The following is a 25,901-nucleotide window of genomic DNA, read 5'->3' on the forward strand; positions in this document are numbered from 1 at the left end:
TGTTTTCCACGTTTCCCTCCTGCGAGCTGCCCATCCTGATTGTGTGGCCTCCGCTCCTCCACCTCCTGTTCTTCGCGGTGACCACATCGAGTACGAGGTCCGGGCCATTCTGAATTCCCGGAGGACCCGGGGCCGGCTCTTCTACCTGGTGGACTGGAAGGGTTATGGTCCTGAGGAGAGGTCGTGGGAGCCGTTGTCGCATGTCCGCCACGCCTCCCGGTGGGTTCGGGCCTTCCACTTGGGTCATCCTGGCTGTCCTCGGCCTGCCGCCTTGGTGTGATCCTCCGGCAGCCGGGTGGGGGTTCTGTTTAGTGGTGGGTGCTGTCATGATTCCGCGATTCCGCAATCCGCCCGCTCCGTGGAGGAGAGGTTAGCGGTCTAGTGTTTGCGGGACCATAACGGAAGGTCGAAATCCTCACTTCCGGTTGGTCGCGCATAACAGCCGGGAACTCCGGCTGCTCAGCGCTTCGAATTCTGGTCTCAACCGCTGAAGGGGAAGACGCCGATTCCGAGCTCCAGAACACAGCCGAAGAAGGACGCTGCCGCGGACTTCGAGAGGACCAGGTACAGCCTTATCAGAGGGCGCACCAAAGGTAGATGGACGTCTGTCTCTGCCATCTCACTACATCTATGTTAAGACATCCCACTGCAGACCGGGGAGTGTGCAGTGGAGTGGGAGACTCATCCTGCAGTTCTTATTTACGCCAGGGACCTTTTATTATTTGCGCAGGAGCGCTGGTTTTTGTTCCCTTGATTTTTGCCACACACGTTCCCTGTAACAGGAGAGTACCGGACAGGTACGCCAGGGACCTTTATTATTTGCGCAGGAGCGCTGGTTTTGTTCCCTTGATTTTTGCCACACACGTTCCCTGAAACAGGAGAGTACCGGACAGGTACGCCAGGGACCTTTATTATTTGCGCCGGAGCGCTGGTTGTGTTTCCTTGTTGTGGGTCGATACCATCAGTGAGCTACACGACATTTTGCGGCCACTGTGGTCCCGGACCTGCGAATTGGAAGCCGGACATTGAGGAGGGTCTCACATCAGAACACCAGGTAACCCAGTGGTTAGTAGGTGGGCACGACACGGAGGAGGGTAGAGAAGGAACGTACAGGAACGTAACCGTGTTCCCTTCTTTCCCTCACAGCTTGGTGTCCAACGTCATCCGGACTCACGCCTCTCTGGCTTCTACCCCGGGTACCCCCTTGTCCTAAGCGGTGCTCTACCCCGACTAGGGCACGGCGGGAAACGGGGTGGTGGTTCTAGTCGTCTCTGCAGGAACACCCCCTCAAAAAGAAGGTAAGCCTTGGGAGGGGACCTTGAAACATACATATATATGTATATACTAATATAAAAGTATATACTAAAGTATATACAAGAGGTCTCGAATGCTCAACCAAAAAAGGCATGTTCAGATCTGGTCAATGATGGATTAGAGTAGACTCATCCAAACACATCTTGAATTGCAAATTGCATTCTGCTCACACAGTGGCTTAACCTGTGGTCATGACTGTTCTTCTGCTCCTCCATGCTTTGATGTGCTTGACAGACGTGATCGGGAGTGTCCAGGAGGCTGTAATGGACATGCTGATGGTCAGTGGCTCTTTAGATAGAAATCTGGACACAAGCTTCACACAGCAGTACTGAAAGTTTTGAGGTTTCTCCAGGACACAGCAGTCTGGTCAGCAACAGCCGGTGGAGCTAGTCCAAACACCCAAAACAATGTATCGCTCGTAGCGGCTAATCTAAGGGGTGCCAACATCAGCGACAGCAGTGTCTCCAGTCTCTGCCATCTTCCTCAGGGTCTTCTATGGCAAAATCTTTTTGACTTCCCCCTTTACGCCATCCGTGGCATTAACTGCTTTCTTGATGGAAATAACTTCTGGCCATAGGGCAGGCTATCTCAGCCCATCCACCTTTTTACTTTTCAAAGTATTCTGCGCATATAAACTGCTGCTTTTTACCTGTTCTGCATTAATGTTCAAAGTTGTGTCGGCCTTTCATAGTGGCCAGTCCATCACTGTCACATTCTATGTCACTTCTTCTCTCCCCCATTTACAAGGAAGAGCGACTGCATTGACTCCACTCCAAGTGTGCAGTGTCTTATTACATCTATTGGATATTACAAAACATTAACAGAGTGGATGATCAGATCTTTGTGGGCTTCTCGAGAGGGCACCAAATGCACGATCTCGCGTTGGGTTTCCCATTGCATAGCTCAGGCAGTCCCAACAATTTTCACTCATGCCCCCTCCACAAGAGCCGGAGCAGCTTCTACTGCCCTCTTGGGGGCTGTCACAGTATCACACCCGTTACTGGGTAGCCACATGGTCATGGTGAGCATTATTGCCTCTCTGCTCGGTCTCGTAGTGATGGATACTCTCCCAAGGATGTGCTGCACCATGACCCTGCTTAATGGGCTCCACTCAATGGCACCTTCCAAAGGGTATTTCTGTGGGACTCGTTCATAAGGTGAGGAATCTGTGGGGAAAAAGTATCCATCAACTTTTTCGTTGATGAATACTTTCCCCCCACAGATGTCTCATCTTGTGAATGTTATGTTGCCTTTAAAAACAATATTCAGAGGCTCCTTTATCTTCCCACATATTCCTCACTACTATCTCCCCGCCCCCCTGAACTAATTATGTTAATCATAACATTCCAGTGTATGCAGGGGGTGCCTACTGTTAAAGTTCATGTTTTTGTGCTCTCTTGGCTCCTCTGTGCATGCCTCCCTGGGCGCGAAAAACTGAAGGAAGTGAAACAATCTGGTGTTGCTGAATAGCCCTGAAGTGGACACAGGTTTTCGTAAAGCCCGGGCAGGATAGCAACACGTTAATTCATAGAGTGCCTCGCATGCTCGTCAGAACGGATCTGTTCGCAAAATGAAAACTTACCGAAGCGAGATACATATTCAAATGAAACAACTGTTCCCATTGTGATGAAGCAACAGAATTAGACGGGGCTTATCACAGCCCCATGTTCTGTCTGTTCCTGGCGCTGTCTTTGTGATCTCTGAGGCCAATAATCGCAAGGGCAGTGCCAAGGGCTCCAAAGGGCAAACCAGGAACACAGCGTCTCCCCTGGGCGACACTTAAATAACGTCCATGCTGAGCTGCTAGTAAAATAAATGTGCACATCGGTAAATCTCTCGAGTGTTGCTAGGCGGGGCATATTAACATCTGCCACTGCAGCTTCACTAACTCAACCCTATGTCACTCCAGCTTCCTTTGTAATATTTCCTAACTCTGCCCATAAATTGAGGCAGAGTTGAAAAATCGAAGGGTAATTTCCAAAAGCCTGCAGTCAATTTGCAAAATGTAAAAATATGCATAGAGCCAAAAATCTGCTTGGAATTGAGCAATCCGCGTTTTCTATTAAAAATGTCCTTCTATGGAGCTGAAGTCATTGGGCAGCGCCATTTCTTCTGGTTCTTTCGTAGGCCTTTGCATTGCCTAATTTGTGCCGGTGTTTTTTTTTTTTATAATGACTGACCCCCGAGAAAGAGAGCGAAAAGCAGCAAAAGTGGAAAGAAGGATTTAAAGGAAGGTAGGAAAACGGTTACATAGGAGGGAGCCATGATGGAAAATCTTGCGAGAGAAAGACAGGAGGATGGGTGGAGGGTGATGGAAGAAAGAGGATGGAGATGGTTTGAATACAAGAATTGTGCAGCGCTGGATGGTGGCATCGGCCGCACCAGGCTCAAAAGATAAACTGTGTACCCCTGCACTTATTTCTTTCTTTAACTAATTAGGCACTGAGGCCACGCAGTCCCAAATTCCGTTCTTGACATCTTTAGGGGGCGGCAGTGTACATGAGATAAGTGGAGGCTCAGCAGAACGCCTCTGTGACGCTCCCCCGGGACTGGCGTCCGCAGCATCATCTGTTGTGTTTATTTTGAAATCTGGGACTGCTCCGGGGCTCCGAGAGCCTCTTGACCTGGGCCTCTGCGGGGGGGGGGGGGGGGGGCTGCCGCTGCTGACCTCTCCCATGACCCCACAGCGGGCCCTGGCCAGACTCCCTCCCCACTCCCCTCCCATGTCATGCATGGGCTAGAGAGGAATGTAAACGGCAAATGAAAGTCACACGTTCTTCATTACGAAGGAGAACGAAGGAAGCGTTCTCCCTTCGTTTATTACTATATAAATACATTTAAAAGTCGATTTGCTGTTTAACACGTTAACGCCAGGAACAGTCCACTGTGCACGCTAAGTTCTGTTAGTATTATATATGTGAGGCTGCGCTACTTTACGCTAAATTCTGATGTCTACGTGATATAGTTACTTTTCATAGAATTTGTTACGTTACGTATGGTGCTTAAATGATGCTATGCCCTGCCAGGCTAACTAGCACTTCTAGAGATCTTAATGTCGTCTTTTGCTCTGCCCTGCTCCAAAACACTTCTGGGCTCTAGCACCAGAAAAGAAGCTGCTAGGCTGTTCTTTCTGTGCTGCACTCACAGTTTCTTTGGCAATATAGGAACGGGGAAGCAGCGTTTACTTCGCATGGGGTACAACGCATGCGATTACCACGCGGTCGTTTTTACAATGCTAACCATTACAACGCAAGTCGTTTCTACGACTTGCTGTAGGGGGCACTCTAAACTAAGAAATAGTATAATTTACTATTCCAACACCTTCCCTACTGTTGCGCATGCTGGAGTTGGAGTAGTACATTATACTATTCCTAAATCCAGTACGCCCCCTACAGCAAGTCATAGAAATGACTTGCAATGTAATGGTATGCGTTGTAACGACCGCGTTGTAATTGCATGCGTTGTACCGTGTGTGATGTAACATCACATATTCAGCAACCCGTCCATTGGTTTTGATACTCTCAATCCCTCATTGCTGTAGTTGATAGCATCAAGTGGGGACCCCCTAATTACTTGGTTGGGCTCACTTAACTTTACAGCCAGAGAACAGGGGTTGAAATGGAAAATAGGCTACACTGTTACTTGGGGGTTTGTCCTTGCACCACTCCTTTTTAGGTTTCGGCTTCAGTGTGCATGTGCTCCCAGCAAAAATTATTGTTTTATTCAAAAAAGCTTAAAAAATGGCCTAGATGCCGCCCATGTTTTACCAATAATTACAATTGGTTGGCATCCACTTCACTCTCGTTTTCTGGCCTTTTACTGGTCACAACTCCTGCTTCCTGCTGGCTGCTCACCTTCTCCTGCAGTCTTCTTTTGGCTTCTGTTCATGCTGTGGAGCATGGACCCAGCACTGCTTCCTGTTTGCGGACAGTGTTCTTCCGATGGTCATGCTTTCATGAAGGTACTTTTTTAGTTTTGGCCAAGCACTCTATAAGAGTCCATGGCGCTGTACAGTCTCCCCAACCCCCATCCCTACCGTCTGGTTACCCCTCACCCCCTGCTGTCCATTTCCCCCACCCTCATCAGTTTTGTCCCACCAACCCATGTCCTCGTGCTACTTAATCACCCCTCCCCAATGCTGTTTTTACACATATCGCAAGCAGAATGAACCGCTATGCTGCATTTTTTAAAATAAAAAAGCTCTGTGACATGGTCAACGCTGGGTGCGTCATAACTGTTTTGTAACTTTAAGCCTTGTTGCACAGCAGCTCGCGCTGCTGTGCAATATGTCTAAAAAACATTGACAAAACCAGTAGCTTCACAGAGCGAAACCTATTAACTTTGCCAATGCTTGAGAATTGCTAGACGCGTGATCTCTGTAGACAGCGAGCATCCTGTATTGCCACCTACCCCCACTTTTGGACTGGCAACTGTAGTGCATTTTACTGTTCAGATTACGTATTACTAACCCACCCAATGCTAATAGGAGTAAAAAGGGCCCAAAGACATGTGACATTGAGTGCACGACACAAGTATAGGACGTTTGGGAATCAACTGAGTAGCATCATGGCAAAAACTAAGGTCCGGTACTAAGTACTAAGGTACTCGTCCGGCATTTTCTGCACATATTGGGGTTGATATTGGAGCTAGAAAACTCGAAGCCAGTGAATCTCACTACCCTGGAACTCTTATTGATAACAAATGATCATGGAAGTCATTGGTGGTCATCAAAAGGAGGTCCACAAAATTCCAGATGTGGGCATTTCTCTGATTTTACCAAGCCCTTGGAGCACTTCCCTCTTCCACCTTTGAAAAAATGAGGTCAAGGTAATGAACTACCTTGTTTATTTGGCATTTGAGATGATCCCATTCTTCAAATACAGTGTTGACTAAACTAAAGTTTAATTGTGGTGCCTGGCTTTGGGTCTCCATACCTTCACTCGTGTAGAGCTGATAAGGTTGGAGCTAGCGAACAGGCCTAGCTGCAGTGCTTAGTTTGTTTAAAAAAAAAGTTCCATGGCCCTCGTCAGGAGACCACTGCAGCTTGCACTACCCATCGCCCCTGGCATTGTTGCCAGTGACAGTCCCAACACAACTACTAACCTTCACACTCCTACAAGTGTGACAGTTCCGACTATTATATGTCTTTAAAGCTATAGGATTAGCTTGGGACTTTGGTATTAGTCATTTTTCATGTATATTGCATTAATAAACAACTTGCTCATTTGTTAATTAGCCAAATAGCACCACCATGTGGCAGACTGTCATACGTGGCAGAGTTGACAATTAAGAACTTGTGCCGAGCACCGGAAAACACGGTCTCAAATTAAGCATTTAAACCAAAAAAAAGTGGGGCACTGTTCCTAAAGAAGGAAAGATCGATCTAGGGTGTAGAAGAAAGAGTCAAGGGGACTCCTACTTGTTGCCCCCACACCTCTCCCAGGATGTCATGCTTCATCATAAGGCAGTTGCTCCTCGTCGGGTCGGCGCTGCAATGCCATACGGGTCCCTCGAAGGTCACTTTAGTGGAGATCTTTTTAATTCTCATTGTATGATGCGTGTCAGGTAGTGCTCATAAGGTAGTGAGTGAAAGTAAAATTGACTAAAGAATATCGAGTTAGTTTAATAGGAGGATACCTCTGTCAAGGATAAAAAAACGGAAGGTTAGGGCTGCTGAAGGGTTATAATGGCCCATGGATGCCAGGGGTAGATATGTGGAGTGATAGTTGTATACTTATTGGGTCAACATGTTTCGCACCCCTGATGGTCTTAGGCCGAGATCCTTGGCGCTTCTTTAGGATCACTAAATCACTATTCTTGGAATCTTTGAAACGCTCCATTTCTTCGAAGGCTGGACTTTGTATTAATGTGGCCCAGGGGCAGTGGGACCACAGAAAATGAGCATGGCGGTGTGCTAACAGAATTGGTCTTGATAACACACCAGTGCACCCTTGGTTCGAGCCCTCACTGCCAGTGTGTTTATTCTTGGATGGTGTTTTTGTAGGGGACTTAGGAGGTAGACCTGTATTATTGTTGTAGAGAAGTGCAGTGTGATAGCTTGATAGCTACCAAGTGTATCAGTTGTACAATTGCAGTGTTTTTTGTTGCTACAATGTTTAGTTCTGTTGTAGAAGTGCATTTATTTTGTGAATTGTTGTAGAGTTGTGTAGTTGTAAACGTCTGTAGATTTATATGAAGATGTACACTTTTGGAGTTTTTGAAGTGTACACTTGTGAAAATATGCGTGTGTGATATTCATGTATAGAGTTGTCGTTTTGTTATATATTTGTTCACTTATGAAGGTGTTCATATGTTGAGTTTTGCGGGTGTACAACTTTGTAGTTGTATTATTGTTGAGTAGTAACATTAGTATTGCATTGCCGGGTGGTAATGTTGTAGTAGTGCCAGTGGCGGCTCCTCTGCTAAGGCGGAGGAGCGTCGCCCTACAGCTGCTATGCAGCAGTAAAAGAAAGGATAAATAAAATGATAATAACTCGATGTTATTGTCATTATATTCTTTCCTGCTGTGGCAGCATGAGGGCGGGCTGCTCTGTTTACAGAGCAAGAGTGGAGTGGCGGGCATACTAAAGTGCGCATGGCGCTTTGACTGGCCCTTCGCAAGCCCCATCGACGAGATCTTCTACGACGTTGCAGGCCCTCACATCGCAGCCTCACTGCATCTCAGAACTGTCATAATGCTTTGGCTGCATGATGCATCACGACACAGATCCTCGCACCTCTCTGCAGACCAGGATTTAAGGTACTCTGTTCAGCAGGCCTAACTGGATCCCTGTAGCCAACCTGCGCTCTGTCCAGGTCTGGCGTGACTAGATATCCACGGTTAGCACTTAGTGTTTTTTTGGTGCTATTTTCAATAAAATCTTTAAAATGTAATCTCTCTGATTCTACTGATTTCTGTCAGTTTAGTCTTGTTTTATTTAGCAAAGAAAGTTCTATTTTTCTAACTTGGTGTGGGATCCTTTTTGTTTGGCGGTTTCACTTTATTACTTTTGAAGTGTTGCACAAATACTTTACTCATTGCCTCTAGGTTAAGCCTGACTGCTCTGTACCAAGCTACCAGAGGGTTGACACACCTTAATTTAGGGTTGGCTTATACCTCACCCTGACAAGTATTGTGGTTGCTGCTTGACCAGGGCACACACCTTAGTCAACCAGCAACCCAATTTATTTCACTTGTTGTTCTAAGATTTATTTTTCTGTTCGCTTCCATGATTGGCACTTAAGGGTGCAATGGATGAGTGGCAACGTGAGTGTTATACAGTTATAGGCCTATTATCCATAGAGGTGGGCAAGCCACTAAAAGCTCTAGCCAGATGCCTGGCTCTGGCTCAGCTCGGGGCTCTCTTGGACGCTCAAGCCCAAACGAGCCAAGCTTTCAAATGGCCTCTGCCTGCCTCCCGCTCACTAACCTGATGAGCAATATTCTTTTTACATTTTTTTTATTCAGTCTTTTCAATGCAGTACAGACAATGCGCCAATAATTAGAGAGAAAACATTACCCTTTAATGCAAAACAGGAGAGGGAAAGAGCTATACAGTGGCTAAATAGCAGAACGTCAAATCAGAAAACCCTGGATTTTTTCCTGCTTGATCAAATTGTGTAGTCCTAGGCAAATATTTTATTTCACTGTGCTTTCATTTTTTTCTTATTGCATTTCAGAGTATGAAATGTGTGAGTTCAGTGTGTGTGCTGTACGAACACCTCCCTTGTGTCTGATTTAAAAAGGCTCCATGTAACAATCTAAGCCACATATAGGGTGCATGTGACAAGTGACTTGCCTTTTAATTCACTAATGGCATTATTGTCATGGCAATGGGTGGGGGCATGAATATTTTTAAGTCCATATTTACAAACCGTCACTTTGAATACATTTCTCTCACTGCAGTGGTGTTATTTTATGTACTAAGTTGACATTGCATGATAAAGAAATACACTTTCGAAATTTGAAGTCTTCATCGTATTTTTATTTGATGTTTGTTGCATAGTTTACGTGCCATATATTGTAATGGCTCGGCTTGGGCTCTTCGAGCTCAGCCAGATCCTTTGACTCAGCTCTGGCTCCCCCTGTTCTTTTGTTGGTTCCCCCGCCTCCAATTATCCCACAGGTTTGTCATGTGCAAAAGCCAGTGTTTGAGCCAGTGTTTGAGCCAGTGTTTGAGCCAGTGTTTGGGCCAGTGTTTGAGCCAGTGTTTGGGCCAGTGTTTGAGCCAGTGTTTGGGCCGGTGTTTGAGCCAGTGTTTGAGCCAGTGTTTGGGCCAGTGTTTGAGCCAGTGTTTGGGCCAGTGTTTGTGCCAGTGTTTGTGCCAGTGTTTGTGCCAGTGTTTGTGCCAGTGTTTGAGCCAGTGTTTGTGCCAGTGTTTTAGTGTATCCACAGCCTTGACAGGAACGCCACTTGACTCTCAAGATGGAATCTTTCTGCCTGATTTTTATCCGGATGATTTGTACTGGGAGCTCTTTAGTACTAAAGGATGTGAATACTGTTTGTTGTCCTCTAGTTTAATTCTTGTAAATAAAACATAATCGAAAAATTACGTATGTGTTTTTCTAATGCACTTTTTAAAACGCTTGTGTTTTTTTTCTCTGGCAGGTGATGGAATGGTAGCACTTCAAGAAATGGGTGATGTCCTCTTCAGTGCATGAGGCCCATGCCTGAGCTACCTTGGGGTCATGACCTCACTGTGTGACGAGGATTTAGACATTTCTAATTGGCTCTCTGCCATCCACCTGGAGAGGTACGCAGAGGCCTTCAAGCTTCATGGCTACAGAACCGCTAAGGACACTCTTTCTTTGGATAACGAGCGGCTCCAGGGCATTGGCATTGCCGCCACCGGGCACAGGAAAAGGATTCTAAGCCGCCTCTGGCACGCGTCTGGAGGAACGCATGCCCGGCACAGCAGTGTTGCCAAGATGCCAGAAGAACGGCTAAGCCTGCCACTGTCTGCACAGGAGAGTCACAGAGCGGGCGGACAGCCATGCTCTGCTGCAGAAGAAATCAGGGTCAATTTTCAGGACACAGACACAGGGAAAACCGCAATGGAACCCAGTCTGAAACCTGTGCCAAAGCCGAGAACTGTTTTCCCCAAAACGGCCACAGGAGCAAAGCTTGCACCAGGCCCAGCTCCAGCGCCATTGGCTCGGACCTGGCACCCCTCCAATCACCAGGGATCAGATTCGGATTCTGGGTTTGGAAGTGGGGAGGTAACATTGGAAGGTCTGATCGCAGCCGACAGCAGTACAAACCAAGGGGAGCTGACCGTCTATGCGGCATCACCACCTAAGATGCTCGCAGAGAGGAAGGTGAATGACACTAGCACACAGGACGTGCTTCCTGAAACTAGGATGGGAACCCCCTCGCCACCACAACCCTTTCCACAAGCGGTTAAAGGAGAAACACACACCGCACAGACTTCACCACTGCCATCGCCCTCGGGTGCCATTGGTTGTGCGCATGAGCCGGGGTCCCCTCTCACTCCCAGCCTCTCCACACAGCCAGACTTTGAAATGATCACCAATGACATTTATGACAGGTCTTCCCCTGGGAGCTTGTCTATGGAATGTCATAGTAGCGTGGGAGCGCCATGGAACAGAACCGCAGCACAACCACTGGTTGTATCCAGGGAGAGGGAACACGCAGCTCAATCACCGGAGAAACAAAAGTAAGTTCATTTTGGCTACTCTTGATTCAATTCTTAAACATATGAAGAACATGCCTGTTTAACACGGACATCTAAACCATGATGGGTAAAATAGCTCTGAAACATATAGCGTTTGTGGGTCGTGTCTTGTGCATCTGTCTGCTGGCAGCCCCTTTCCCTTGCACTACCAACACCATGACATTTTTTCAAACATCACCAACCCATGGACTTCAGAGACCTCCTTTTCAACAGACCGCTTTTCTCATGGCACTCCCTTTTTAGGTCCAAGTTCTGACACTACAGCTAGCGAACAGACCGCTTACAATATACAAACAGGGTGGGCTTTAGGTCAACCCCTTTCAACTGTTGACTTTCTTCAACCAGCCCCTTTCAGTCATTGGACTATCCATCTCTCACCTAAAGCTATTGGCTTTTTAGGTCTCGCCTGACCCAGCGCATGCGCTGGTCTGGCGAGACTTATTGAGAGGGCTCCAAAAAGTGCTACCAGGCCAGCCTAGAGCTACAGTGCATGTGCGCGGGTGCGCGTGCCGCGCTTTACAGCGATTACTTTTACTTTCACGGCCGCACGGCCGCTTTGATGTTTGATCGTGATCGCGATCACTTTCACTTTCGCGGCCGCACGCATAGCCAATAGGTCTCACTTTTGGGACCTTATAAGTATTTAGTTATGCAACTGTTGCATGGCTAAACATTTATAAGGTCCCAAAGGCGAGACCTATTGGCTATGCCAATGCTTGTTGAATATATCTTTCCACCTGCACTGGTAGGCTTACCTGAATGAGGGACTACTTTACAACTATAGCCTTCTCTGTCTGCTGCTGCTGGCTGCCTCGAGCGTGTCTCACTCTAGGGTGCTAACAATGTGCGAGTTAGCAAATGAAGCCTATCGGCTTCGCCAGTCCTTGGTTCATATGTATCATAAGGAATAGTGGAACATTTTCCTTTAGTTAATGTTTTTAAGGTTTTTAATATTGCAGCCTTAAAGCGGGTTCAGGGCAGATCATAGAGTGGCCTCGTTAGTGTAATACGCACAGTCTGGAGAGTCAAAATGGAAAAAAGATTTGAATTTGTGAAGCACATATGTGTCAAAATGACATAGAGTAAGTGTCTGTTTTTTTATGTGATCCTTTGTTTTATTGACTATCTGGCATGCTCTACAATAGTAGAATATTATTCTCTGATCTCAGGATGATTGATACTGTTGTTACTCTGTAGTATATATCAGGCAAAACCAACATGTTTTCTCGCATCTGCTTGTACTTCGCACTAGGGGGATATTTAGTGTGAATGCCCACATTTGTGTTAAACCTCCTTTGCATTTAATATTGGCAGATGGGTGCAACCTGTTTGCAGTCCAAGCTTGTCCTTCTACTTTATCATCTCAACCTTTTATACCCATTGAAAAGAATGTCCTGATATAAACACCACTGGCACACCAATTGGCACCAACCACTGTTACATTCACCTTGTTTAATATTGTTTAATTATGGGAAAGAAGAGTGCCTCAGTGAGAAGTAAATTCAATTTACACCTATTGACCTTTGTTCATCAGTGTTTCTGAAAGTCGTGTCCTCTAATCTCTGGAAATTGTCATGCTCTGGTTTATATATACGGTTCTATAATCTCTGTAAATTGCCATATTATGGTTTATGTATACGGTACTGTGACTACTAGCTACTTAGTCAACCTGGGATGTTTTTTTCTGTTCTTGACTTTCATTTAACAACGTAACATACTATGGGAACTGGATCTTGTTTTATTTTAATTGATTCAGTAATTTAAATGACCTCAGTGTAGTGTTTTGTTAAAAGTCTCAAGCTGGAAGCAAGGTGCCCTGTAGACAAGGCACCGTGTGGTCACTATGTCACAGATTATTTGTGAAAGGCTGTATTATATGAAGAGTTGTATACATCCTATTTTATTTTAATGTATGGGTTTCAGCACATTCAAGATACCCAGACCCCACTGAAAAGCATTAGGCAACAAGAAAGAAGCTTGATAGAGAATGAGATTATTGGTATCTGAGGAGTAACTTGACACCAAAAAACCATATGCTGAGGAGACCAGGTAGATCTTCAGTGTTGCTCTGAATTTGATGCAGTCCAGTTTGAGGCAGAGGCAGCAGATGGCCAGCTAAAGCAAAAAGCTCTGGAAAACAAGAGATCTTCTAACCATGTGCACCTATACTTCGGCTGGCTGATGGTCATTGGGTTTTAAAAAGACAACTTTAGACAACACGTCAGCTGGTAGATTAGGAGTATGCTTTTGAGGTAGATGGGTACTCTATCTAAAAGGTTTTGTGGCTAGGCAAAGGAGCCTGAATGTAATATGTTGCTTTATTGGTATCCAACACTGAGACTTTATAGCTGAATAGAGATGATTGGAGCACTATAAACCGAAGATTAAGTGGACAGAATGGTTTTGCAGGGACTGTAGTTTGAGATTTGAATGGGATCGTGGAATAAATGGAAGGTTGTGGTAACTGCTAAGCGCAGTATAGTCCAGAATAGAATAGAATCTGTTGAAGGCGGGGGATCCTCCTCAGGAATCTTGTGCAGTAAAAATCTGACTTGGCGGTGGTATAAAATGGCAAGACAGAGAACAAATTAAAATAGCTTCAGAAGGTAAACCCCATGTCACATTTCAGGTGCTTGGAAATTGGGTAGAGAAAGGAGGCGACCAAGCCTGGTCAGGAATGCAATTTGAAGAAGTCCTGTGGTCACTGAACTGAACATCAGAATATATTATTATTGCTTATTTTCATTCGTAATGCACAGGCAAGAGCAACATTTTACAGAATAGCGTCAAAAACTACAAAAAATGCAATGCAACACGAAGAAAGAGTAGTAATGATAATTAATAAAAAAATAAAAATAAAGCCTGAAATAAAACCAGGCCAATAAAATTAAACATTCTTAGCTCAAGTAGATGAACTCTACTGAAAACAGAAAGTATTGAAAGAGATGTTTAAAAAAGTAATTCTTTTTAATGCTTTTCAAAAGGCCATTGGGGGGAGATTTTGACTCACATGGAATTCTACAGCCAAGATGTTCCAAGAAAGGATAGCTTTGGTTGAAAACCGCCGTGTCTCAAAAATTGAAGGATGTCTAGCTTCACGGTGCTGTTTCTCCATTTAACCCTGAAGTAACCAGCGCCCAAAGCTTCTCTGCCACATATTTTGGATCTAACACTGGAACAGTTCGGTTTTAGGTGCATCTATCCGACGAGGCAGTGCAAAATGTTATTTTATGTTTGTGTGGGTAGAACAACATTATTTGGTCTGTTTGAACTCCAATTCCAGAAGCTGAATTATGTCTGTGGTTGTGATAATAAATGATGGCTGTGCTCCATCTGGGAAAGGAGAGGAGGTTGATTATACATCCTTCAAACCTTTGTAAGTCTCAGTTCCCTCATGTATCATCCCTGTTGGATGTTGCAGTGGGTTTCAGGACTTGTAGCCCTCCAGCTATCTAGTGTCAGCAATAACAATGTGGTCTGTCATTTGCGAAGTCTTGCTGGATAGTGCCACAGGCAAAGGGACTTAACCTCTTAAGTGTCCTAGGTAGGCGCTTGTCAGAATCTTTATAGTGTGGAGTTTGTAACTCTTCTGATTCTTGCCTGGGATATTTTGATCTTAGGCAAAGTTCTCATAGAGCTTATCTTATCCTAATTGCTAGTTCCATGTCTCCTTGAAAATAGGGCAAATCAGACCTCTTTTTCTAAAGTTTTCTTCCATTTGTTTAGTCCATTGCTTGGTGTTTCCTGACTCAGTGTAGTGTGAGAGTCTTTGTGATACATTGTCCGCATTCTCCGCGTCTCCCTGTCTTCTTCTTTCACTGTCCCCAGGTCATTGCTTTTGATGTTCTCTATTGGCATGCTCATTGCGGGCTAGCTCGCTGTCCATTAGTGTTCTTGTTTCAAGGCTCCGTGAACTGGACTTGCTGTCCTTTGGCAGGACTGTACCTATCTCCTTGTTGCAGAACCTTCAAGAGTCCATGAGCTGTTGTTAGGGGATTATCTACAATATCAATGATGAAGTGGAACCTGGTGCTGGGTATCTGTTTCCTGTAGACGGGTCATCTTGTATATTGGAATGGGTCATAGTAAGGCATGCGTGCCAATGCATTCCAGGCTCACATACATCTCCGGTCTACATGTCTCCCATACCCATGAGCCTCCCTGGCATTACAGTTGTTTTTGCTTGGGCGCTCCACTGCTCCAGTGTGCTCAGTGGAGTGTTTGGTCGATAAGGAGTTTTGTTTTGTAGTATGGTTGTGTTGTGTGGTGTTAGCTGTGGGTTTATATGATCTATAATAAGATGTTTTGAATGGTACTGTGATATGCTGAAATATGTCGCCTCTTGTGTAGGGTAGTGGTGTTTGATGTTGTGCGAGATGTGGCGCCAGATGATGTGGTGTAGATGAGTGTGAGCAAATGTGGTAAGAGTGATGTATTGTCTGGTATGCTAAGATGTTTGCTGCCATATGCGGTTGACAGTTATAGTGAGGTGTGATTAGGATGGTGTGATGCGATGAGAACTGATGAGTTATGATATGGTGAGACCCGGTATAGTTTGGTGACTTGTAATTTGTTTTGTAATATGGTTGTGTAGTCTAGTGAGAACTTAAGTATTGTGATGTTGATAATGACGTGAGTTCTGGAATGGATCGAGTGTTTAATGTGGTTTGGTATGGTGAGATGTGGTGTAATGTGAGCTGAAAAATGATGTAGTGGGACCGGATACAGTGTGATATGACATGCTTCAATGAAGTGGCATGATGTATAATAGGGTGTTCTTATATGATGTGGCACAGTATTGGGTTTGTTCGTTTCTGTTTCTGTTGAGGTGATATGGTGGTGATTAGTGATATATGGTGTGCTGTCATGCCTACCTATTTTGTCTGGATTGGTGTGGGGTGTGGTAGTGCAGTTTTGTCTCATGCAGCAAGGGGTGGTGTTGCAAGGTGTAGAATGGTGTGATGAGGAATGATTAGCTGTAAGGTGTCATATGGTGTATGTTGCGATAGGATGTCGTTTTGTGTGATACAGTATGACGTAATGCCATAGGGTACAGGATTATGTGGTGCTAAATACAGTGTGATTCTGCATGGCATAACATAGTGTTGAATGCCTTTTTAATAACACCTTTCCCACTGGGATCACAGCACAATGGACGCTGGACACTGTTTTTCCATGTCTCCCGGTTAAGTTTCCTTCTCCATCGTCCACACCTTTCCCCCTTTCATTCTTGGTCTGCCTCTCCCCCTCCTATCCTCTCTCCCCTGAATCTCTCCCCTTGCCTGCTTTTTAGGTCTCGGCTAGCGAAGGCTGCGCTTGCGCAGTCTCGCTCGCGAGATTTAATGACTTTGAGAAGAGGGGCTTGAACCCGCCCCTCTTCTCTCCTCTTCTCCATTGGTTGGCCTCTTGAATGCTGGCCAGCCATTGGAGAAGAGGTTTGTCACTCCGAACAGGCCCCGTCCTTTTCGGATTCGGGGGTGTTTTTTTTGTTGCTTTTAGCTTTTTGTCAGCCCGCCCCTTACACGCCCACAAGACAGCATGTCTTCACGCTGCCTACATGCGCCAGTCGGCTCTCTGATTGGTTGGCAACTACCAAATAAGCACTGTGATTGGTGGACCTTGTCAAACAATCAGAGAGCCGACTGGCGCGTGCAGGCAGCGTGAGCAAGACACGCTGGTAGTGCGATGCAGGGCTGTATTCCGTGTTGACGAAAATGCGTGCCCAGGTAGGTCTTCCCCTCCTCGCCGTCTCTCTGCATTGCTTCGGTCCGGTCTAGGACGAAAATGCGTGCCCAGGTAGGTCTTCCCCTCCTCGCCGTCGCTCTGCATTGCTTCGGGCCGGTCTAGGGCCCCCTGCAGGCTCTGGGAGCCGAACTTGCGCAGCGCCTCTTGGTTCCAATTCTACTTCCCCACGACCCCGGGGATCTCGGTCAGGTTTCAGCTCAAGTATTTCCCATCCCCTGTCCTTCGCTTCAGCCTCCACGCCCCCTCACACCGCACCTGTATGATGTCGAAGACCCGGTGCTGCTCGGCGTACACCCCCAGCTCTGGGGGCACCTGCAGGGGTCGGGTGCAGACGTCCATGGGGCCGGTGCCTGGGTGGGGAGGGCGAGGGCAGAAGCCGCCTTCAAACTTCAGCACAGAGTGCAGCCGCTAACCGCAACTAGCAACCGTCGTCTCCAAGGACTCTGCAACGTCATCAGCGTGCGCGGTGGGAGCGGAAGAGAGGAACGAGTCGAGGAGCAGAGCCTGGAGGCCAGGCAGCCTTAACCTCAGGCGGCGAGGCAATCTAGAGTCTAGGCCGGCCAGGGGCTCTTCAGAACAAGCCACGCCGGCTCAGTCGATGGAGACCCAGCCTCACCTCTCCAGCCCTGTCCTTCCAACTATTTCCAATCCCCCACTCCTGTCTACCCCTGTCTCATAGTCCATCACAGGCCCCTGCTCAATCCACCACCAGTCCAGCCTCTCGATGCACACCCATCCTACACTTTAGCCACACTCCTCCGTAGCGATGGTTGCCCCCTCCTCAGAGAATAAAGTGCCCATTTGTCCACACTGTGCAACTTCCCCTCCACCACGAGCCCAGCCTCGCAGTGTAGTGCAGCCTCCTAGGTCCAGCATCAGCCACCAGTGCAAACTCAGTCTAATCCAGCCCCTGTCCTCTCAATAAAGCCTAACAGCTCTTCACCACCCATTCAGTGCAGCCTAACAGATATCTACCCTTATCTTTAATCTGAAACTCCCTACTGCCAGTGGCGTTTTTCTTTCTTATTTCTTTATGCTATTGTATATAGCAGGAACTCCAGCCGAAGGTACAAGAGCGCTATACATTTGCGCTAGTTACATTATAGAAGGTCACATTCATTTAGGGAGGCACCGGGGAGATTGAGTGATTTGGCCAGAATCACAAGATGTTGAGACTAATGCCAGACTCGAATCGAGTTTCAAAGTTGGCAGCTCTAGCTGTTACGCCACATCCTCTATACTTTCAGGCTAGACAGAAAAGACAGACGTGGCCTGGTTACATATCTGAATTTATCCATGCTTATAGGTTGAGGGGATTGGGCCAATGTTCATCTGGGGTCTTTTACCCAGCATGCCATCTTAGATTACCAGCTATATGCAAATCACCATGCTCGAGTGAGAACAGTCCAGCAGCTCTGATTGGGGCTCGCCTGCTGTGTGTAGCTTGGTTCCAGCGGCACAATTGTATTTTAATTGCATTTATATAGCGCTTACTACCCCTGACAAGGCGTCGAAGCGCTTGAGCACAGAACCCATGGCATACCCTTGCCACTTCGGCCGGTACATCAAAGACACAACATGAGATGGGATTGAAGAAGGCTTGTAATCCGTCTAAACACTTGCTAGCATTCCTACTCGTCACACTCTTGTCCCCCATGCATTTCATTTTCACTTAAAACCCATCCATATGCAAATCAGTCTTGACCCTGCTCCAATCGGAAGAGCCCAGCGGCTGGGACTCTGCTTGGAAGTCCGCCCACCAGGGGCTAAGTGAGCCCCTTCACTCCAACGCGCCCCAGCTCCCTTAGATGCTAAAATCAGGAGCCTATAATGACAGGATTATTAGGGAACATTGGTCCGGCCCACAGCCATGATAGGCCGGGAAACTGCGGCGGGGCCAGCTACCAGCAAGGATCAAGGCGCACGGCCAGGCCGCCCTCTGGAGACGGCGTGCGCTGGAAGACATTCCAGGTCTACCCCACTCTCTCGACTGACAAATTAATAAAACAATGAACATTAAAACAAAGTTACCGGGCTTTTGCTAACAGACGGAGAAGATGTGTTCTCCAAATTAAAACGGAACACTTCCCGAAATATTTTTTTGCGCCATTTAATAAAATATATTGAACAAATATGTAATGCAAGACAAACACGCCTCGGTGCCTGGCTGATCAGTGTGAGCGGAAGGAGCCGAGCTGTAAAATGTTCAACTCGCTGCTCGGAAGATTCCAGCATCTCAGTCAATCTCTGCTATTTGCACTGAGCGCCAGCGCCAAGCCGTGAAATGCGGCTTCTATACGCCAGCTCCTTTAAGAGCGTGGCGCAGTACCAGTGTTGTTACTCGTGCGGTCAACGGAAGGTCAAAGGTCACCTCAGTGGCGTAAGGCAAAATGATGGGGGTTGCCCTGCAGAAGTGATGAGGGACCCCGGAATCTCCGAGACTGCACATATGTTCGTTGGCCTTGGCCTGGATGGGGGTCCCCTGAAAGGTTTTGGAGCTCCCGGAAAGGTTGGTGGGGGGGAGGGGGGGAAGGTGTTCCTGCTCCGCAGTGCCCTGCGTTACTCCACTAGTGCACCTACGTCACAGGCTTTACATACATCTGCACACATTTGTACTGGGCTGCTCACGTAGGGAGCAATATACAGAGATTAGAAAAAACCTAAACTAGGGTCTGTGTAACTCCCACCTACGAATGCACGAGGAACACATGACTTACGACTGGTAACCCTCTATCAGGTCCAGGTGGGTACTTTATGGAACCTCAGATCTCTCCTTTACAATAATCCCAGGCACCAGACTGGGTCCAGTGTCCGTGTGCTGGGAGATGGGCAGGGCTGGACTGGGAATCAAAACCGGCCCTGGCAAAGTGCTCGGCTGGCCCCCCGGGGGGGTTAGGGGTGTCGCCGAATTCTTTGCCAGGGCCGGTTTTCGGCCGATTTTGTGACACGGACGATTTTGCAGCTATGCTGCAAAAACGGCCCTGTAACAAAAACGGCCCCCACCCGTGCGGCCCACCGGGGGATTGCCCGGTGCCAGCTACGGCCAGTCCGGCCCTGGAGATGGGGCATGGACTCCATGGTGGCCTGAGGCCACAGGAGAACGGACAGCGCTGATGATATGATATGCTAGGAGCTATTTATAGCGCACTGTCACTCATGACTGAGCATCCTGGCGCTAGGACAGCAACAAACACAGTAAACCACCACCTAACACATAAGAATGTAGTATGAAGAACCGAGGAGAGAAAGCTGAACCTAAAACTCCGTCGGTCGATTGCCTACAGGAATCATCAGACAGAGAAAAAAGCCACGTTTGGGGACGTTTCCTGAAATCCGTTTCACTCTTGGTAAATCTGAAAGGGACAGGGAGAGGATTCAGATGTTGGCCCCCATTACAGAGAGATTCGTTTAGGGTGTGAAAACAGGGATGGCTAGCACATTAAGGTGGGAAGATTTCAAGGTGACTTCTATTGGATTGTCAATTATTACCTTTTTCCTATTTCACAGTTATGCCCTCCCCCTCTAATCATCTTATTGTGTTATGATCTTTTATGTGGTATTATGTAAAGCTCTTTGATTTTGAGTCTAGTACGCGCTATATAAAAAGCTTTAAATATAGACACACACTGTATGCACACCTCTGTGGAGAAAAGATCTAACCTGCTTTGTGCATCCCCAAAATATGTACATATAGGGTGCATCGGTAAGGAAGAGGGTTTTTTACTAAAACACCCCTCTTCCTTATTGATGCACCCTACATGTACATATTTTGGGGATAGATGGGTGAAACATCCCCCTCACGTTGTCAGCACCCTGTGGGAGAAAGAAAGGGAGCATTACTCTGTTATCATGCACACATATGGGGAGGTTGAACACTTTACACACTTTGTAGGCATAGGAGGGTTGGAGCAATCCCTCATAGAAACTGTAGGCACAGCTCTGACGGCTGAAAGCATTGAACAAGCCCACCTCCAGCCTCCTCACCCTTCACAGAAATCTGAAGACTGGATGAAGTATTGCATTGAGAAAACATACGTTGAATTGAATTTATGATTGAAGAGGACAAGAAGGGTTAATTATCTTACATGTTTTCCAAACCCGCTCACCCTGCACGCATTTTATATACAGTAGACGGGCAAGCAAAGGAGGAAGTGGTAAGGAGATGTTTGTGTATGCCTCTTCATTCGTATGAGTTTCCAGAGTGTGGGCATTGTGTTTGTGTGGGCACTCATCTATGCATGTTAGTGTGTTCGTAAGGATGTGTGTATATGCGTGCTTTGCGGTAAATGGCTATACCGGTTGTGTTTGTGTATTTAGAGCAGACGATTGTCACGCCATCATAAACACCTTTTAATAACTGTGTGTGTGTGTGTGTGTGTGTAGGTGGCTCTGTGGGTGGCTCTATTTGTGTGTGGGTTCTCTATGTGGGTGGCTCTGTGTGTGTGGGTGGCTCTATTTGTGTGTGTGGCTCTGTGTGTGTGTGTGGCTCTGTGTGTGGGTGCAAATGCAATAGGTCTCGCATTTGAGAGTCATTAAGCTATTGACATTGTAAATAACAATGCCGTTTCTTTAAATGTTTTAAAAAATAAAACATAAACAAAAATAATGTCATGAGCAATGCCAATAGCTCTAACTTTAACAATGCCGAGACCATTGCATTGTAAATGCTTGTTCCCTTAAGTATTTGTTTTTAACGCATGCAACTGCGCTCCAGCAACTGGTAACTATGCTCTGAAATTGTGTTTTCTTATAACGATGTAACTTGTAACTATGCTATGAAACAATGCTTGTCCTCATGTAAAGCGCTCTGATGCCTCCGGGTCTAGCCAGCGCTATATAAAACTTTTTTTTTTCAAATAAAATAGTGTGATGTTGGATGTACTTGCGTGGCATGGTGTAGTGTGGTGTATTTGTTAATTGTGATATGAGAGCTGATGAAGTGTGTGGTATGGTGTAATGTGATCCTTTGCTGAATTATGTAATTTGAAATAGTGTAGGGTGTAGAGGAGCAATGTGTTCAAGTCAGGATGGTGTTAAGTATCCTACAGGGTGTGATTCGCACTCTAACATATGACCTCAGTCTTCACGGAATGCATTACTATAGATGCAGTTATGTTTATTCATATATGATTTACTTGTATGGTCAGATGTTTTCTCCATCATTCTGGAAGTCTTATGACACGTCTTATAATGTTGACCATTCTTCAGAGGACGTTCCACCTTCCATTTGATGGATGTTTACATTCAGTTTATATAATATTGTGGCAAAATTCCAAATGGAGCATGGTGTCTACCTTTGGCTCTGACAACTAATAGAGGGCTTCATTTTACAGCCCTTGTGCATCTCAAAGGGCGTGGTTCACATGCTCACAAGTTGCACAGTCGTTCCACAATGCATTATGGTAGAAGTTCAGCTTGCTCACATTTCAGTTGTTTTTGTACGACCAAATGCTTATTTGTCACATATATAGTTTGGGGCTTGATTGCTCACCTAACTACAATGTAGCTGTTCAAGCAAGGCAAGAGCCCCAGTGAGACCGACAGTACTGACAAATGTGTTTGATACTACTCGCCCTTCACGCCTGCACCATAAGTGGGTTACTGCATTGCAGTGATGGACAGCAAATGAATTCAGCAGCAAAGGAAACATTTATTTTTCAGTACTAATAGTTTTGCAGTTTGGAACAGTTCTAGAGTCACATAGCGCTCTCCTGCCTCTGCAGGGATCAGGAATCATAGAACATATTTTTCAACATAATTAAATTAATCTGGGCATGAGGATATGTGGTGGTGCATTGTGGACTTTGGGTCGAAGATATCATGAGTAATCCTGACTGTTGTTGACACCCCATCAATGTGATTCATATCAATAGGATGGCTTTCCACACCTAACTATTTTATGGTGGGATAGTACACAACTAGGTTAGAATCTAGGTTACTCCAAATACTCAAACAATTGTTAAAGGTAAATAATTTTTTTCCAACCTTCTTGAAACACTAAAGATGGAGAAAGTGTTAAGTGCAAAGAGCGAGAGGCCTTCCTTGTAGCCATGGCACCAGTGCTTAATTTCAGCCTGTGGTTTCCGGTGCTCCGGACCTGCGCTTAAACATCAACAATGGGGCTTTTCATCAGCACCAGTTAAGGAAACACTTATTTACGGGGAGATTAAGTGATTTGCCCAGAATCACAGGGTGTTGAGCCGACACCAAGACTCGAACCTGGTTCCCCAGCTCCTCAGATCATCAGCTCTGGCAATTATGCCACATCCTTGCCCCACTTTCGTGGTTAGTAGTTGGATCTGCTTTAAGCGGTGCTAGCAGGATATATGAGTTACAAAGTGAGCAAGGGACCCACGTCTGGGCATTTTTTCATTCAATACTGGGCGCGAATTGCAACCATTTTTGTGACCATTATGATTCATCTGTCCCTGGATTTCCTGAACCATAATTTCACTGGTTTCTCATTTTGAGGCACCTTTCCCAACCCTGCAGATCCAGGCCCTGTGCTGGGATGTGAGTGTAAACTCTTTTCTGGTTATTTCATGCTGAAGAGAAAGCAATACCTGTGGGCACTGCATGGGTTGTGGATGGTACAGGCTCACCCACACCACCACGATTGGCCACATTGTAGCTCTACAAAACAAGTGAGAGGGAAAAGGGAATAATCAAAAAAATGGAGGAAAATACTCCTAGCCCCCTTGAAATACTTTAGAAAAACACAAGAAGGAGTACATCCAGGAGACTGGTCAGGGTCTCCAAAATACTGGGAAAAACGCGCAAGGTGCGAAAAATGTTCTTTTCTTTAAAAGACCCCTCACTCACCAACCTAGTTGGTGACATGCTTCATCATTGTGGTCCCACCCGGATAGCCGAGTGCCATCCGGGTGTGCTACAACACCTGATTACAGTGGAGCTAGTAGTTTTTTGTGGTGCAAGTGAATGAATTTGTGGATTAAAAATGGGCCAGATATACTCACTAAAGTTTTATTCTGGAGCAACTGGCCGATGTTAAAAACGTTGCTAAGATACCTTTATTGGTTAGATTGACCAGTGGTATCTAAAAGTGAAATATAGTGCTGGTAAGTGCAGAAGAAGGTCTACATGTTTCAACCTATGTGATGATATTACTAGGTTTTCGTCAGGACCGAATGATGTGACCCGGGCGGTGTACACACGCTAAGGTGTACCCTACCCTTGATAACTGAAACCTAACCATCTACTCACGGTCAGGTGTCCTGTCATCCCAATTGAAGACAGGAAAAATCTGTAAAAGATAAACACAAAATTACAAGCAAACGCAATGCTACGTGTGTAATACAGTGTTTAAATGTAGAAAATGCTCCTCGAGTTCCCAGTAGTATGCAACACGAACATACACATCAAGAGGATTACCCCTAAATTGCAGTGGTAAAACTACATGTGTGATCCAATTACCGATTCAGTTACTGAAAGTTAGATTATGACACATTCATAATCGTAAGGTACAATGAGCGTTAATACGCCATTGAAATGCAAATGCATTAAGTTAATCCACAGGGAATCAATAGTGCCTGTGAAAAACTCGTACAAACCCACTCTCATCAATCATTCAAAATGGGTGTTACTGCTCTCAAACATAATCGTGAGGGCGTGCGTTATGTAGCATGCATGCTAATTGTCTCAGCGTAAGAAAAGTGGTACGAATGAAGACATGAAGGGGAGGAAATGCTTACTAAAAGACGCGTAATAGCGTGCCTCATGGGAGTCGGGGTCGTGGTGATAGCTCAGGAACACGATCTGAAGGAGATTGGCAAGGGACAAAAGCGGTGAAACAACCACAGGGGCGCACTAAAGAAAGTACTCGATTGGATTCATGCAGCCACAAGGCGCTGTACTTACATCGTGGAGCTGATCACCGGCTTGTACGCCTACCCTAAGCGACCCGTATCTGCTCCCCGAGGGTTGCCGGGTCCCAGCGTCTATGCAAGATAAATGCAAAGTATTTCCTGGAAACGGGACGAAGGGTGCGTGGTTACGTGAGTCATGTGACAGACGTGCGTAGACTGGACTGCGTGGTAGGCATGGTGATGCGGCATCGAAAAAAATCGTGCTTTATTGACAGGCAGCAAAGGCGGAAAATAAAGGTTTAACTAAAGAGAAGTGACACTCATGCATTTAGCCGAATCATGCAATTCCAAGACAGTGAAACGGAAATACTACATTATTCACGGGATGGGCTGATAGTAGTGATTAAGTGACGTGAAAAGCGCAAAAAAGGGAAAGGCGCACAAAGGGGCACAATCTACTCTTAACTAAGTAATAATGTGCCTATTCTCAGGAGTGTGTAAAGCACTCTAAATCGAGCGCTGTGGTCATCCATACAGTGGTTCACTGTATTAACGCTCATTGTACCTTACGATTATGAATGTGTCATAATCTAACTTTCAGTAACTGAATCGGTAATTGGATCACCCATGTAGTTTTACCGCTGTAATTTAGGGGTAATCCTCTTGATGTGTATGTTCGTGTTGCATACTACTGGGAACTCAAGGAGCATTTTCTACATTTAAACACTGTATTACACACGTAGCATTGTGTTTGCTTGCAATTTTGTGTTTATCTTTTACAGATTTTTCCTGTCTTCAATTGGGATGACAGGACACCTGACCGTGAGTAGATGGTTAGGTTTCAGTGATCAAGGGTAGGGTACACCTTAGCGTGTGTACACCGCCCGGGTCACATCATTCGGTCCTGACGAAAACCTAGTAATATCATCACATAGGTTGAAACATATAGACCTTCTTCTGCACTTACCAGCACTATATTTCACTTTTAGATACCACTGGTCAATCTAACCAATAAAGGTATCTTAGCAACGTTTTTAACACCGGCCAGTTGCTTCAGAATAAAACTTTTTAGTGAGTATATCTGGCCTATTTTTAATCCACAAATTCATTCACTTGCACCACAAAAAACTACCAGCTCCACTGTAATCAGGTTTGTAGCACACCCGGATGGCACTCGGCTATCCGGGTGGGACCCCGATGATGAAGCATGTCACCAACTATGTTGGTGAGTGAGGGGTCTTTTAAAGAAAAGAGAATTTTTCGCACCTTGCGCGTTTTTCACATTGTAGCTCTGACATCTACCTGATGATGCTCTTCTGTA

General features: G+C 46.0%; 1 protein-coding gene across 5 annotated transcripts in view; it reads left to right on the forward strand.

Moving 5' to 3' along the window:
* ARAP3 (ArfGAP with RhoGAP domain, ankyrin repeat and PH domain 3) overlaps positions 1–25,901 on the forward strand; it is a 530,251-nt gene that overhangs the window by 95,341 nt on the left and 409,009 nt on the right. For all 5 annotated transcript variants that reach the window (XM_085617771.1, XM_085617775.1, XM_085617774.1 and 2 more), the window contains exon 2: positions 9,923–10,991. In XM_085617771.1, coding sequence (XP_085473897.1) covers positions 10,003–10,991 — 989 coding nt within the window. In that variant the 5' untranslated portion in view covers positions 9,923–10,002. The remainder of the gene's footprint in view (positions 1–9,922; positions 10,992–25,901) is intronic.

This window comes from Triturus cristatus, chromosome 7, assembly GCF_964204655.1.
Source record: "Triturus cristatus chromosome 7, aTriCri1.1, whole genome shotgun sequence".
Taxonomy (NCBI): Eukaryota; Metazoa; Chordata; class Amphibia; order Caudata; family Salamandridae; genus Triturus; species Triturus cristatus.